A 15,057-nucleotide genomic window follows, 5' to 3' on the forward strand; every position below is an offset into this window, starting at 1 on the left:
TGTCTCCTTTGATGGGATCTAAATTCAGATATCCCATGAAAGTAAGAAATGTCTTACCAGGGTACCCTGATCTAGCTGTTCCCAAACCATGACCAAAGACAGCGCTAGGGGAGAGCTGCTTTCCCCTGTCTGCCTGCCCTGTCCTGCCCAGGCACTACAACCACTACCTTGGAAGGTCAGTGATTCTTGTGCTTATGGGCCTGTTCTCCATTAATTTGACCAATCTTTTGGGGGAGTTTACTGTTATTACCTCCATTGACAACCTCCCATGCCAATGAATTCCCTGCATTCATTACTTGTGGTGTGAAAATATGCTTGTATACATTTTAAACAAACATCACAGGAGAAAGATTGTCTCACTTAGATTTCTTATGTCCTTTTGTCTTGCAGTTCACGGTAGGCATTTATATTGATATTGACCGACTCACCAAATACAATAATACGTATTAAATGAAATTTTCTAGCAATTATTTAGATGCAAGTGTTTTTTCTGCACCACACTATAAGTCAGTTTCATATCTGCATATGGAATTTACCATAGAAGATAGATCCAGTTACATGGAAAATAATAAAGGAAAACAGAGAAATTAGAAAGTCTCACTAGGGTAGAAAATATAAACAATAAATTAATAATATCATAAATGAGCTTCCAAATTTGCATCTGCACTGCTGCAAATACAAACATGTATTTGCAACATGTATTTAGATTGGGTATTTTGTATCTGATTTAGAAGCCGTAAAATTCAGAAATTTACATTAAAGCACCTGTTGAGATCGTGTCACAAACTTTAGGATAATGCGATAATTAAATGCTGTTCCTGGCTGCAGAAGGCACAAAGGAAAAGGTTTTTATACATGAAGCTCCACTGACATTTACAGAAAACCTTTACAAGTCTGCTATCATCCTACTGATTTAGAATACTAATTTCAGGAATTTGCTAGTCAGTGAAAGCAATAAACACACAGCTGCTGCATATGCATATGGTTATCTTTACTATGGATGTGCAGTAGGCCCAGTACGGACTGCATATATACAGGTAACCAACAGCTGGGTGGTTTTTTTTACATTTCAGATACTGTTGTACTTTTTTACCAGTACCAGCTAGTGAACAGAGAAATATGAGAAAGCTTGGGATGACAGCAAGCAAGGGAGGCCTTCAGGGCCAGAAATGATACTTTTAAGTGGACTGAAATGAATTGAGAGGTAGATTGAGAAAATGGTTAATACACAGGGATAATTTTCTCATGTGGGGAAGTCCTCATCTAAACTCTCTTGTCCATTTCTGCCCCCTTCCATTCCCAATGCTCCCATACTCTTTGCTTTCTCTCCTTCCTTTTTGCAATCTTCTTTCAGCTGGCAAGTCATAAGGTTCATTTTAACTATATCAGTCAGTGATGTTTGGGCATCACAGTCCCTATTTGGCGTTCTCATCAGAGAGGCACCTAGAATTCATATTTTTTTGCATCTGATATGCCCTGATATTTCTTTGTAAGGTCTCTGCTCCTTGACGTATGTGAAGAGCCAGACAGCAGGAAATTCACAGAGAACTGGAAGTTGCAACACTTAAGCTCAGAGGTACAGTAAGGATATAATCAATAATGGTATCAAGACCCTGTGAGATAAAGTCTTTGATATGTTGATCTTCAGAGAACTTTAGGAATGTAAAAGGACAGAACTCAGAGCAGTAAGGAAGGAAAAAAACTGTTATGGATAGATAGCTTTGAAAAAAGGATGAAGAGATAATAAGACTTCATCCTGCAATGAATGAGTCACAGAAATGATAAATAAAAATAAAAGGAAACTGAAAACTCCTTTAAAAACCTTCAAAGTTTTTTCAAGCTCATCTCTCTGTGTTTTAGCACGTCCCATATTGAAAGTGCTAAAAGATAGCTTTTGTCAAAAATCTTCACAAAACTATGAGAATTACAAAACCATCTTCATTTGAGCACCTGCAGTTACATGCAAAAACTTCATGAGCTTAGACACACAGCAATATCCACTGCTTGTCCACCTGTCATCAGGTTATTGGGAGAGAACCGATCTGAAAAAGAAAATATATTAAAAAAAAGTTATTTGAATTATAGAAACCAGGCTTGTGAGGAGTCAGGAGTAGGCAGCTCTTTAAAGTTCATCTTATGTAGAGTGCAGTAAGAAAGCAACAAGGGACAATGTAAATGAGATTGAGTGACTAATTTCCCCAGTGGTGGAACTCCTACGCATTTTAACTGTCGATCAGTAAGAATATACGTTGTAGAAGAGACATCCATGTTAAATAATGCCAACGAAGAGGAAAAACTCAAACCGGCTTCAGAAGCAGTTGTGGGGATATACAAGCTAATGGGAACAAGCAGGTAAGAGGGAAAGTGGAGGCACTAGTGGGAGTCCAAAACAGGAGATGCAGACACAGAGGGATTCAGTGCTCCCAGTAATGAGAGACTAATCTTTGCCTACTTAGGTAGTCTCACAATAATTTTTGAACTCATCCACCATTTCTTTTCATTTTTAATGTCCAGTAAACTTTGTGTGTGTGTGTGTATGTGGTTTATTATTTTTATTGAGATACCCACTTTGCCCTTAATACATCACTCCTCTTTTTACAACAGCGGAAACTTTATTACTGATGATCATCTTGAATACCAGTCTTGAGCCATGGCAGCATAAAATGCACCAGCTGATACAACTAATTAGTTGTATTAATCTGGATAAAATGCCCACGCTTATGGCGCAGGAGTATACTGGCAACAGAGAGTGCATGTGTCTCCCCTGTGTTAGTAACAACTCACTGAATTGATTTTGCAGCTACTCTGACACTGAAGACAGTGTGAGAAAACATTTGTTTTTCTGATGCAATGTAGACTGACCATATGTAAAGAGGCAAGAAGGACCTGGATTGAACACTCCTATAGATGTGAATGATGCATCTCTTCTTCCTGAAAAAATGTTTTTATTTTGGGAAATGCCTGCTTCAGCAATTCCTTCTCCTTGCAGGACAAATGAGATAAGAATTCATTTTATTATTATTGTATCACATGGTGTCTCATAAAGTTCCCACCAGTCCTGTTTGTAGAAATGTGAGCAGCCCTGTGTGCATCTGGTTAGAGCTCTTCATATTTCATTGCATGAGGATATCATGCACAGCTAAAAGAAATTTTTACTTAGTCAGTGATACTTCTTCCATAATTGCTCTTGGAAAAGCACTGATGGATCCCTGTGAGTTTAGCCTCTTGTGGAAAACAAATCCTCATTGCAGCAATCACAGTACATTTAAAATTAGCTTAATGAAGTCCCTTTGTTTTATTGCTCCACGGATAGAAATACTGTCTTGGAAAACAATGGACAGTTCTGAGTTGCAATTAATAATTTAGTACAATCTTGATACAGCACATGGAGGATAATAACATGAGTTTACTGTGAGAGAGTAGCACAGTGATGGAGACCAGGGTAGAAAAAAAATTAGCCATAAACTGAGAAGGCAGTAACATACATCCTTTCGGAAAGCATTTGCATATACTGTACTGCACTTTCACATTTTTGTTGGGTGCTGATAAAAATGTAGTTTCTCATGCAAAACATGGTATTAAAAAAACACCCTATGAGCATTACAAGGCCATCTTCTTTTGTGGACCTGCAGTTATATGCAAAAAAATCAGTAGCACATACACACAACAATGTCCATCACCTGTCCACGTATCATCAATTTATTTTTTCCCATTATGATGGCAAACACAAATTTTCAAAAATTAGATCAGCCCTCTGGCCAGATGACCAATGATGCACTATGTGTCTTTACTACACGTTTAGGAAACTCTGCTTTGTGAAATTACTTTGCATTACAAACAAAGCAATGTAATTCTATGGTCTAGGCTCATCATCATGGCTAGGCTTCGCAAACGAAAATTTGGGAAAGGCTCTATCCACATTTGTTACAAGCACGCTGGTGGCTAATAAGGCCAATGCGAGATAGACATGTCCAATTGCAAAAGGCACAGCAGAAAGACTCCTTAGGTGGTATATTCTGCAAGACACGGTTTTTTCTGCATTGTCTTTTCTCCTCAAGGGTGATCCTGCGGGCATTCTCAAAGGAAACAGCAGCGTTATAGACGGTGTGTCTCCATGCCTCCTGATTTGAGGCCAGAGTAGACCAGTTATGGTGATCAATATGGCCAAGGCTGAGATGTTGTTTCAGGGAGTCCTTGTATCTTCTCTTTGGGGCTCCTCTCTTGTGGCAGCCAGTGGCAAGTTCACCATAAAGCAAGATCTTAGGGAGGTGGTTGGTCCTTCATCCTTGAGACGTGCCCTGCCCAACGCAGCTGTGTTCTCAGTAACATGGCCTCAATACTTGTGACTGCTGCTTGTTCTAGAACAGATGTATTGGTCACATAATCTGACCAGTGGATGTTTAGGATTGTACAGAGACAGCGTTGATGGAAGCGTTCTAGGAGACGCAGGTGGTGGCGGTAGATGACCCATGATTCGGAACCATACAGGAGAGTAGACAGCACTATGGCTCTGTAAACACTGATCTTGGTACTTTTCTTCAAGTGTTTATTTTGCCAAACTCTTTTATGGAGTTTTCCAAAAGCACTATAGGCCTTTGCTAACCTGTTGTCTATCTCTCTGTCAATCTTACCATCCGAGGAGATGAGGCTACCTAGGTAATTAAACTGCTGGACTGATTTGAGCTCTGATTGGCCAATGGTGATATGGGGATGATGGAAGACTTCCTGAGATGCAGGTTGATAGAGAAATGGTCTAGGCTACATAGAAATGAAAACCCAAGCCCGCTAATGATTCATCTCTTAGTTCACCCCCTCATCCCTTTACTTTACAGAAGTCAGCAAGAGTTATTTCCCATGTGCTGTCAGACCCATCAAAGTGATATTAGCAAATACATTAGTAAATTACTATAAACATAAACTGTAGAATCGTAGAATGGCTTAAGTTGGAAGGGACCCTAGAGATCATCTAGTTCCTGCCCCTCTGCCATGGGCAGGGACACCTTTCAGTAGACCAGGTTGTTCAAAGCCCCATCCAACCCGACCTTGAACACTGCCAGGGATGGGGCACCCTCAGTTTTTCTGGGCAACCTGTTCCAGTGTCTCACCACCCTCACAGTACAGAATTTCTTCCTAACATTTAATCTAAACCCACCCTCTTTCAGTTTGAAACCATTTCCTCTTGTGCTGTCACTACATGCCCTTGTAAAAAGTCCCTCTCCATCTTTCTTGTCAGCTCCCTTCAAGTACTGGAATGAACGAATCATTCTCTGGCTTCCAAATCGGGGCCATGGTGCACTAAAGGCTAAAGAAACACATATTTTCCTTTTTAATTTAGTGTCTGGACTCAGGAAAAAAAAAAAAAAAAATCCGATGTTTGCAGAAGTTGATGCTGCAGAGAATGAGGCCAGAACGGAGGACGTGAAGAGCCGCGGCCCTACAGGGGCAGAGGAACGTGCGGGAGGCGCGGTGAGAGCCGCGGGCTGGGCAGCGCACACCCGCTGTCACCGAGCCGCTCACGGCTCCGAACGCCCCGGGACGGGCAGAGCTGCGCTGGGGGCCCCCACCGCACCACCGGGCACGGCACCGTGAGCCCCGGGGCTGCGCGTATCACAGAATCAACTGGGCTGGAAAAGGCCTGCGAGATCATCGAGTTCGACACCACCCTGTCAACCAGACCACGGCACTGAGTGACACGTCCAGTCTTCCCTTAAACACCTCCAGGGACGGTGACTCCACCACCTCCCTGGGCAGCCCGTTCCAGTGTCTAATCGCCCTCCCTGTGAAGACACTCCTCCCTGATGTCTAACTCAAATCTCCCCTGGCGCAGCTCAGGACCATGCCCGCTCATCCTGCCTCTGTTCCCGGAAGAAGGAGCCGCACCTCCCTAGCTAAGCCCCGCTTCAGGCGGCGCTTTGGGCGGCACAGCAGGCGCACCGCTGCCGGCCGGGCGCGCTCGACGCGGGGCCTCCTGGGAGCTGTAGTTTTCTGCGTTCCCGCCGGCGCGCCGCGGGGCGGTGAAAGCTCCCGGCGTGCTTTGCGCGCGGCGAAGGGCGGTGGGGGCAGCGGCGGGTCCCAGGCGGCAGCCGGCGGACTACGATTCCCGAGGTGCCCTGCGGCCCCTTCCTAGCCGGGCGGGCGGGGCCGGCGCGGCGGTTGAATGCGGGCGGGGAGAGGGTGCGATGGAGTTGTCGTCGCTCGTCAGGAAGCTGGGTAATGGCTCCCCTCTCCTCCCGGGGCTGTCCCGGCCCCTCCGCCTGTGCAGCTGTGTGCAGGGAGGGCGAGGGGCCCGACCGTGGGGTGCGGGAGCCCGGCCATCCTTACCCGGCCTCTGCCGCCCCGCTGGCTCCTGCTCTCCCGCTCGGTTCGCCGCTGCAGGCGTGGGGGGACGGCGGCGCTTCCCTAGGTGGAAATGCTGCCCTAGGTGGAAATGCTACCCTAGGTAGAAATGCTGCCCTAGGAAACGCCGCCCTAGGAAACGCCGAAGGCTACCCCTTCCATGGTGCCTTTCGATTCAGTGGGCTTGGGTAGTTTCTTTGTCAGATTGACAACTCCAAGGCAGCTTTCCGTATCCACAGCATATTCTGGCAGAGGTTCAGGCACCAGGTTATATCAGGAGAGGTACACTTGGCACCATATTATATCAGTATCGTTTATAATGTTTCACTGCTTTGTAACCATGCAAACATACTTGATTAGGTTATCACTGGTGAGCATAATCATATTTGTCTTCCTTGTAGGCATAATACTGGCAGCATAAAAGCTGGTTTTTTTTCCCCCACAGGTCTTTGACAGTATTTTGTTTGTCCAATTAAGAAAAAAGTTACATCAAATAATATTATGGCTTTTTTAATACCTTTTTTTTTTTTGGGCAGGTCATGAACTGACAGAGATAAGAGAGCGATCTCTGAAGACTATTCTATTTAAATTAGATCACAACTTGATTTCTTATGCTGATCTGGTCCATGAAAAAGCGCTTTTTCGTAACCTTTTGGAGTGGTTCAATTTCCCAGTTGTCCCAATAAAAGAGGAAGTACTAAATTTTGTGAACAGTTTGATCAAGGTATGACATACTAACATTCATTTATTTTTAAACTATATGCCCTTAGAGTGCCGAAGCTAAATAAAGCTGAATATTATTTGAATTTGTAGCTCCATATAATGAGATTTTTAGAGTGTTTTTGTAAAACAGGAATAATAATGCCACTGTGTGTAGACCAAAATTAAAACAATTTGAGTGACTTGAAAATGGGTACGAGGGCACCAGATTATAGCTGAGAAAAATCGTTCTTTTCTGGATTTCTCCTTTAGTTTCTCACTAAGTGTTTCTTTTTTTCCTTGGAGCATTATTTGCAGCTAGGCATTTGCACTGTTCCTGGAAAATGAAGATTTGAACATCAGTGCAAATTATCTTAAGAAAACTGAGAAAATGTTAGAGAAATTTCAAATATCTCAGATTTTTACATTCTTTTGTTTTAATAACTAAACAGCAGCTAGGCAGAGGAAACAAAAAAACCCATCCTTGATACTGATGGATGGTTGTCATGGTTTAACCCCAACCAGACACTGAGCCCCACACAGCTGCTCACTCACTCCCCCACCAGTGGGATCTGGCAGAGAATTGGAAGGGTAAAAGGTAGAAAAATTGTGGGTTGAGATAAAGACAGTTTAATAGGGAAAGCAAAAGCTGTGTGCACAAGCAAAGCAAAACAAGGGATTCATTCACCACTTCCCATGGGCAGGCAGGTGTTCAGCCATCCCTGGGAAAGCAGGGCTCCATCACCTATAACAGTGACTTAGGAAGACAAATGCCATCACTCGAAATATCTCTCCCTTCCTTCTTCTTTCCCCCACTTTATAGACTGAGCATGCTGTTGGAACTAGATGATCTTTAAGGTCCCTTTAAACCCTGGCTGTTTTATGATTCTGTGATACAGAATATCCCTTTGGTCTGTTGGGGTCACCTTTCCCAGCCGTGTCTCCTCCCAGCCTCCCATGTACTCCCAGACCCCTTGCCAGCATGGCAGTATGAAAAGCAGAAAAGTCTTTGGTTCTGGGTAGGCACTGCTCAGCAATAACAAAAACATCTCTATTTTATCAACCCTGTGTGCAGCACAAATCCAAAACACAGCCCCCTACCAGCCACTGTAGAGAAAATGAGCTCTATCTCAGCACAATGGTCTAAAGGAATAAAGGCAAAATATAAATTAAATATTACAGTTCTATTTTTTCCTCCCTTGCTGATCTCTACCCCCCACCCTCATCCAGACACCTTGAGACTTTTCAGACTAACTTTGTCAATTATTTGTCCTAATATAGCATCCACCTGCTGCCCAGAAAATGATTGGAATTGGTGCAGTGGAATTTTTCTCTCAGCTTCGCCCTGATGTGGATCCAAACTTGCAGGCCATAATTGATGGGATTGTGGATGGACTGTTCTTCCTTCCTTCTGAACTTTCTTCTAGTTCTTTATCAGTATGTTATCAAGCTCAGTCTCAGCCTTCAGTAGATCAACCAGGTAAATTACATATTTTGGAGTGTAATCTATTTTAAATTAAAGTAAAAGGAAAGGCTATGTAAAGCTGATCTTTTTAACCATAATAGGCAAACTATTCCTGAGAGAGCAGTGAATTGTGTAGTAATCAAATTTTGCCAGAGGCAGTGTGACTTTAGCTAAACCACCTAGTGCCATTCTTGTAATGGAATTCTCTGTCCATTTCTTCAGTGTGTAATATCTGTTTTCTATAATGTACAAAGAGCATGACACAACTTCTAAGAACAACTTTATGGCAGCATGTGTAGCAACTCTGAATAAATCTGTAATTTAGTTAGTAAAGTGTGCTTTACTGCTGTTCATTGTGTAATAGGCTTTAGCTTTGAGAGCAATTCAGATAAAAAAAAAAAGAAATAAGCAGTGGTTGATTCTAGCAGAACGATTTTTAAAACTACATTAGTTGTATGCACTGTCTACTTAGTTTTGCATAAGTATTTGTCATAGAAAAATCCATAAACTTTCTTTAAAATGTCACATTATGTGTGAAGTACTTCACATATATGTGAAGTGCTATTACTTGCTTCTGTTATCTAGCTCTATCTATCTGTTACAAAGATTTACAGTGCCTCTTAGATATAACGTAACTCCTGTGATTCTCCTCTTCTGCCTTAAAAATTTTAGCACAAAGTTTGGAGGACAAAATTACAAATCATAGAAGTGCTTACTTCATCCTCCTGATTATTGTGGGAAAGACACTGCTGTTACAGTGCATGCTGTAATAATGGCCACACCTCTCTTGCTCATACTGTGCAATTTCAGAGATAAAAGCAATTTTTCTGTGGTTCTGCAGCCTGTCTAATGCTTGGAGTTGTAGTTTGCTAGAACTATTTGGCATTATGTGATGCCTGGCAATTGTGGAGGTTTTTTTTCCTTTTCTTTTTTTCTTCCTGTGCCCATGTAGGGGCAGATTTTTACTTCATGTTTCCACTGTATGGGAAAAAGTATATTAATGTTGTACATGTGCATTCTTATCTCATCTTTTAGAACTACTCAATCGAAGTTACTTAAGCTGTAAATTGTATGCATGTGTGGATGAAATAATCTTAGTGCTTCCTAACAGGAGTGTTGTATTTTTCTTTCTGTTTTAACTTCAGTTACTGGGAAAAAATGTAAACTAATAATCTGGGCATTATTTAGTCTGATCTTTTGAACCAAATATTATGATCTGGAGAGACTGCTTTTAATGTTACATACCTTGTGATTATATTTATAAAGTTTGTGTATGAATGACATGTATTTAACAATATACATATTATATACAAAGGGGACAACTTTTCGTGTGACCTGAGAAGACAGCAGTTTTGGTAGAAAAAGGCTATAAGTAGTTAATTAAAAAAAGTCTATTTTATTGCTACGTACATAGATTAAAGGAAAACCTTTTGTTTGGCTGCCAGTTCTCCATCAGGCAATACATTTTGTGTAATTATTTTTGCTCTTGCTTGAATGATATTGCAGAATATAATTATGAAAAAATACACATTGATACACTCTCTTTACTCAATTTTTTTTATCATCTGAGACTATTTTAACCTATTAAGGAGACTGATTTAAAACTCAAGGGCAAAACGGAGGTAGTTCAGGAAAAACATGAAAATAAATCGAGTTTTTCTTTTGTGTGTGTGTGTGTGTGTGTGTACATTTTTTAAATTTATCCTTTTTTTATTTTAGTTCTGCCTCAAGAGGAATTATTCACTGGATATTTTTGTCAAGGTAGAAGTCATCCACTACAGTTAGAAATACCTCCCAAAAGAACAGCCGGTATGTGTAGTTATGAAGGAATATATAGAAAGTGCTTAGAGTTGTAATTTAGATTGAATTTCATTAGAAATGTGCATATTAATACTGGTTATTCTTTTTCCTATTGTTATTCTGTGAAATCGAGTACCACAGAAACTACAATTATAATGCTTATAAAAATGACACTCGTCTTAATAGATCTTTCTCTTTTCTAGTAAAACGCTTAGCTTTTTGGAATATGTAAAGTATGTTAAAAAATGCTGCAATTTTAAAGATTATTTAAATTGCTAATGCTTTTCAGAAGATCTGTGTTTCATAGTCAAAAGTGGCTGTTTAAAAACTTAGTCTGAAGTACCTTTCTACTTCTTAGAAAACTGGATTAGATGCTTTGGGAATGTTTACCTTGTATCTAAATGAAAACCGGTGTTACGCTTTGATTTTTTTGTCAGTAAGATTATATGAAGTGTTTCTCTGACAAGCAGAGACCGGTAATACTTTGGCAAGTCTTTGCCTGTACCAGTATATAAGTAGCAGTTCACAGAAGTGTGTCATATTTAACATACAGTATGGTGCTAAGAACTAGATTTTAAAATATGACTTTACAGTTACTGTATGTGAATCACCAGTTTACTTCTTTAGTAGTTTATAAGCTGTCTTAAGAATTGCACAATAATTATTACAAACTTTAAGTTAAAAATAGCTTCAAAGTTATTTTCGTTAGAGTTATTATGTGCCATAATTCCGTAAGAACGATAATTTCTACTGCTTTAAGAGTAAAAGCATGAGGGCAATTTTCTATTTTTAGAGATCATGCTAATAAATATTCTGTAGTACCAGATTTGCTAAAACTTTCTTCATTAAGTATATTTCATTTGGGTTTAAGATGATTTTAGTGGTGTTTTGGTGTTGCTGAATACTTTCATTAAAAGCACTTGAGTTCGTGCAAGTCCGTATTTAGTAAAACGTAGTTATTTTTCAGATTCTGTATAGTTCATAAGTTTCTTTGTCTTGAATATATACAGTATAACATTTCTATAAAATATATTCCAAAATATCTGCTCTGGTTTTTTGCAGTGAAATGCTTGAAATTTTCCACATTTCCTTGGCTAACTCTGACTTCAACAGATAGACATGTACTTTCATCAAATGAAAGGTGCAGTAATAGAAACATTAGAATTTTATTGTAGGTTTTATTTTTCTGAAATAGCAGTTGTCAATTTCTGTCCTTCTGCATCATAAAGCTGTTCCTGTAAATAACCTAATGAGCTACTTTTTGATAAATGATTGTGAAAGCTGTGCTGAAGTTGGGTAGTGTCGCTCTCCATTCTTAGTGTTTAAATCAGAGTACGTTTGGGTTTTTTTTCATTCTGATTGTCTTTCTGCAGTGATTTTATTTTTTGGTTTTAACTTTCATGTAGAAAAACAGTGTTTGAAGTGGCCCAAGGAAAAATTCAGTAGTTGGGATTCCTTATGAGTTGACACAGAACTGTGATAGATTTCTAGTATAGGTTTTTTTGTTTGTTGTTTCCTTTTGAAAGATCTCTGAAGCTGGAAAACCTCTTTAATATTTAATTTCCTTTATTCCTGAGTATAGAGAAAGAACAGAGATTTGTAAAACTGGACGTATTTTTTTACAGAGAGTTCAGAAACAGTGGTTTCTGAAACGATTAAAGTGGAAAAAAGTGAAGTAAAATATCCTAAAGGTTCTTGCTATTTACTAATATGCATCTTGGAGAATAGCTAATAAATTTCTTCCTTTACAGAACTTCCCACATAGGTAATTCAAGTGTTTTTAAGTTCTACATGAACCTTAGTAATGAAAGAAACTTTCTTACTGGTATGAGTTAGATTACTTGCTGTATAACACAGATAATTACCAACTTCAGAGAGACTTTCCAGTATTTGTTATTTTAATTTCAAATTGAATATCAGTAATGTTATTTCTCTTTTTGGAACCTAATTTTACGTGTGGCTTGATAATAGCTGGAGTTGAGTTTGTTCTTTTTTGTATATAGGATGAGCATGGCCTAGAAATAATTCAACTTTAAAAGTAGTGTGACAGTAGTACAGAGGTTTTTTTCTTTAGATTCTTCAGTGTTGTGATTGTAACTTTCTTGTAAATACTTGTTCAAGCTAGTAATTACTGGTTGGTTCTTTTTAATTTTAATACATATTTAAATATGAACTTTTAGTTCTTTGAGAAGTAACAACCAAAATTTAATTTGGAGTACTTGCGAGCTTCTTCAGGATGTGATTATGCAAGATTTTCCTGCTGAGATCTTCCTTCAAAGGCCAAAGATTGTACAGGCAAGAATTCACATAAAGTTTAATGTTTTTGTTGTGCTGTGGTATAAGTTGTGCCAAGGAAGAATTGATGTAAATTATATGATTTGTTTCTAAACAAAATAGCTAAACAGAAGTTCCTTTATGTTAACTCTAGGTGCATAGGAAAGGGGACATTGGCTACCTATCGTGTTTAGAGAATTTTTTGGTCGTAATGTATATTGCTAATCAGTAATGAAGTGTGTTCTGAAGTAATACTTTGTTTCTTCTGGATAAGATAAATTTGTGGTGGTGTTGTATGCACACCCTCTAATGGGCTTCCACAATGAAAGTACTGACTTCATTGGAAGTACAGTGTAGAACTCTGCTTTTTCCTTAGAACTGGTAGTCTTGCATTCAGTAAGAAAACAGTAGTTAAGCCTATTTATTTTTTGCTGTGATTTTGAAAAACCCTTGGAAGCATTTGTGGACTATATTTAATGCAAGACTTTTGCTGGCATAGTTGTTCATGAACATGATTAATGTTCAGCTATTGGAGTTGATGGTTTTGCCTTTGCAGAGCCTTTTGTCCCTGCTAAACCTGGCTTTTGTAGGAGATGGAAGACATCGTTTAGCTTTGCAGGCTGTGTCATGCTTGCAACAGTTGTGCATCTTCTTGAGAAGCAGGCTTAACTTTCATAGAGATCCAAGTTTTTCTTCCACAGAGCAAGGTAGGTATTTTTAACTATTTGAAGTACTGTTGTTTTTACTACAGTTAAGATTACCTAAAATGATTTTGGAAAGAAGCCCCTGAAACTTATAGCAAATGTAATCTTGTGAAACTGTTTTGCTGAATAAATGGTGTTCAGTACTACTAATGTTAATAAAAAAATTTTGAGTACTTAAATTGTTTTTAAGTACTTACTCATTTTTACAGTTTGCTGAGATTACTCATTCATCAACTTTTACCAGTATCCAATTGTTTGTTCAGCAGGAGAGGGATTTTTAACTAAAACTAGATCAAATCTGTAAAATAAAAGTGGGCAGAGTTTCAGAAAAGTTTTTGAGCTATTAGTTCTTAACAATGTAGTTACTAATTTCATTAGCTATGTCAACTTCTTATGCTGATTGCTAAAAATAGTTTAATCATTGTTTTGAATTTTGCAGTCATTAGACCTATTTCACAATGCTCTTAATGCTTAAATGTTATAGCTTTAATGGTGTAAATTAGTTGTAGTGGTCTTCCTGTTTCCATTTTGTCATCTGAATTGAATCAACTCTGTTTCTGTAAATTGGTAGTCTGGTTTTCTTCATAAGATTACCACTATATTTGGTGTCTTAATAAATGATATTGGCTGCTAATTCAGTTATAACATCAACAAGTCCAATAGCCTTAGGCAGACACACTTGTTTCTAGTTTTAAAACTCAAGATTTTTGATTCAACTGGAATCGTTAGTGGTTTTGCCTTGGAATTACTTTTCCAGACTCTGCTGCTTGCTAGTGATAGGTTGTCCTAGCTCACCAGTATGTACTTGGTGTTTTCCATGTCTTACCTGGGTTGCTTTTACCATTCATTGTGTTAGTATCTCTCAGAATAATGGATTCCACTAATGGAAAATATATGCTTTGTGTTGCATAAAGGCACAGCTTCCCAGAATTCATCTATATCTTACTGTCAAGAGCCAAGAGGTCTTCCTCGTTCTCAGAATCCATCACCTGGAAGTAGTAGCCCTCGACCATCTGTAATTGGACGGACAGTTCAGCGTCCTAGAGGAGATGGTCAAGATTGGGATGCAGTATCTTCCAGGTGAATAAAACAGGAAATAACTTACACTTCAATTAAAAAAAATTATTAATATGGGCTTATATCATCAGCTCCTTGTCAGTGTGTGGAATGATGCAAGAGTTTTGGTAACTGTGAAAATTCAAGCCATGTTTTATGAGTTAAACTGTTCTTTAAGTGGTGTTAGGAATATATAAGATCGTTGCCACATTTTGTGCCCAACCACCTTTTTAAACAAAATCTCTTAGTATTAATTGTCATTGCTTGTGCATGTATTTGTAATACACAGACAAGCATTTATTCAGACTACTGCTATAAAGTCAGGAATTTTTTGTTTTTTTTCAGCCGATGACCTTGTAGTTCTTATAAGTAGAATGGCCGTCCCATAGGGAGCAGTGTATCGTATTGTCAAAAATGCTATGATGTAGAAAGATTTCTATTAGTCTTTAATCTCTACTTTTAAATCTGACAACAAAATTCAGTTCTATAACATCTAAAAATTTTACTCCAATATGAAATTATGAATTGTCTGTGTTCCCTCCAAATGGAGAGATTTGTGTGTGATTTTGTTACTCATCTTGACACAACAGACTTAAAGCTGCTATTCAAGAACCAATGTCTTTTAATATGTGGAAGTTTAAAAGTCCTTGTAAATCCTTACTGCATTCTTGTTGGTAGTTCGTACGAGTCTCTGTAGTGTATGGGCTTAATGATTGAGTAACT

General features: G+C 38.9%; 1 protein-coding gene across 1 annotated transcript in view; it reads left to right on the forward strand.

Moving 5' to 3' along the window:
- Nucleotides 1-6,133: 6,133 nt before the first annotated feature.
- The window catches only part of RTTN (rotatin), an 80,516-nt gene continuing 71,592 nt past the window's right edge, over nt 6,134-15,057 (forward strand). The window contains exons 1-8 of the mRNA XM_027746061.2: nt 6,134-6,210; nt 6,873-7,060; nt 8,317-8,515; nt 10,220-10,309; nt 11,363-11,441; nt 12,481-12,595; nt 13,131-13,281; nt 14,193-14,358. Of these exons, the coding sequence (XP_027601862.2) occupies nt 6,180-6,210; nt 6,873-7,060; nt 8,317-8,515; nt 10,220-10,309; nt 11,363-11,441; nt 12,481-12,595; nt 13,131-13,281; nt 14,193-14,358 (1,019 nt within the window). The 5' untranslated portion in view covers nt 6,134-6,179. The remainder of the gene's footprint in view (nt 6,211-6,872; nt 7,061-8,316; nt 8,516-10,219; nt 10,310-11,362; nt 11,442-12,480; nt 12,596-13,130; nt 13,282-14,192; nt 14,359-15,057) is intronic.

This window comes from Pipra filicauda, unplaced genomic scaffold (assembly GCF_003945595.2).
Source record: "Pipra filicauda isolate LSUMZ 115617 unplaced genomic scaffold, ASM394559v2 scaffold61_size3293851_pilon, whole genome shotgun sequence".
NCBI lineage: Eukaryota > Metazoa > Chordata > Aves > Passeriformes > Pipridae > Pipra > Pipra filicauda.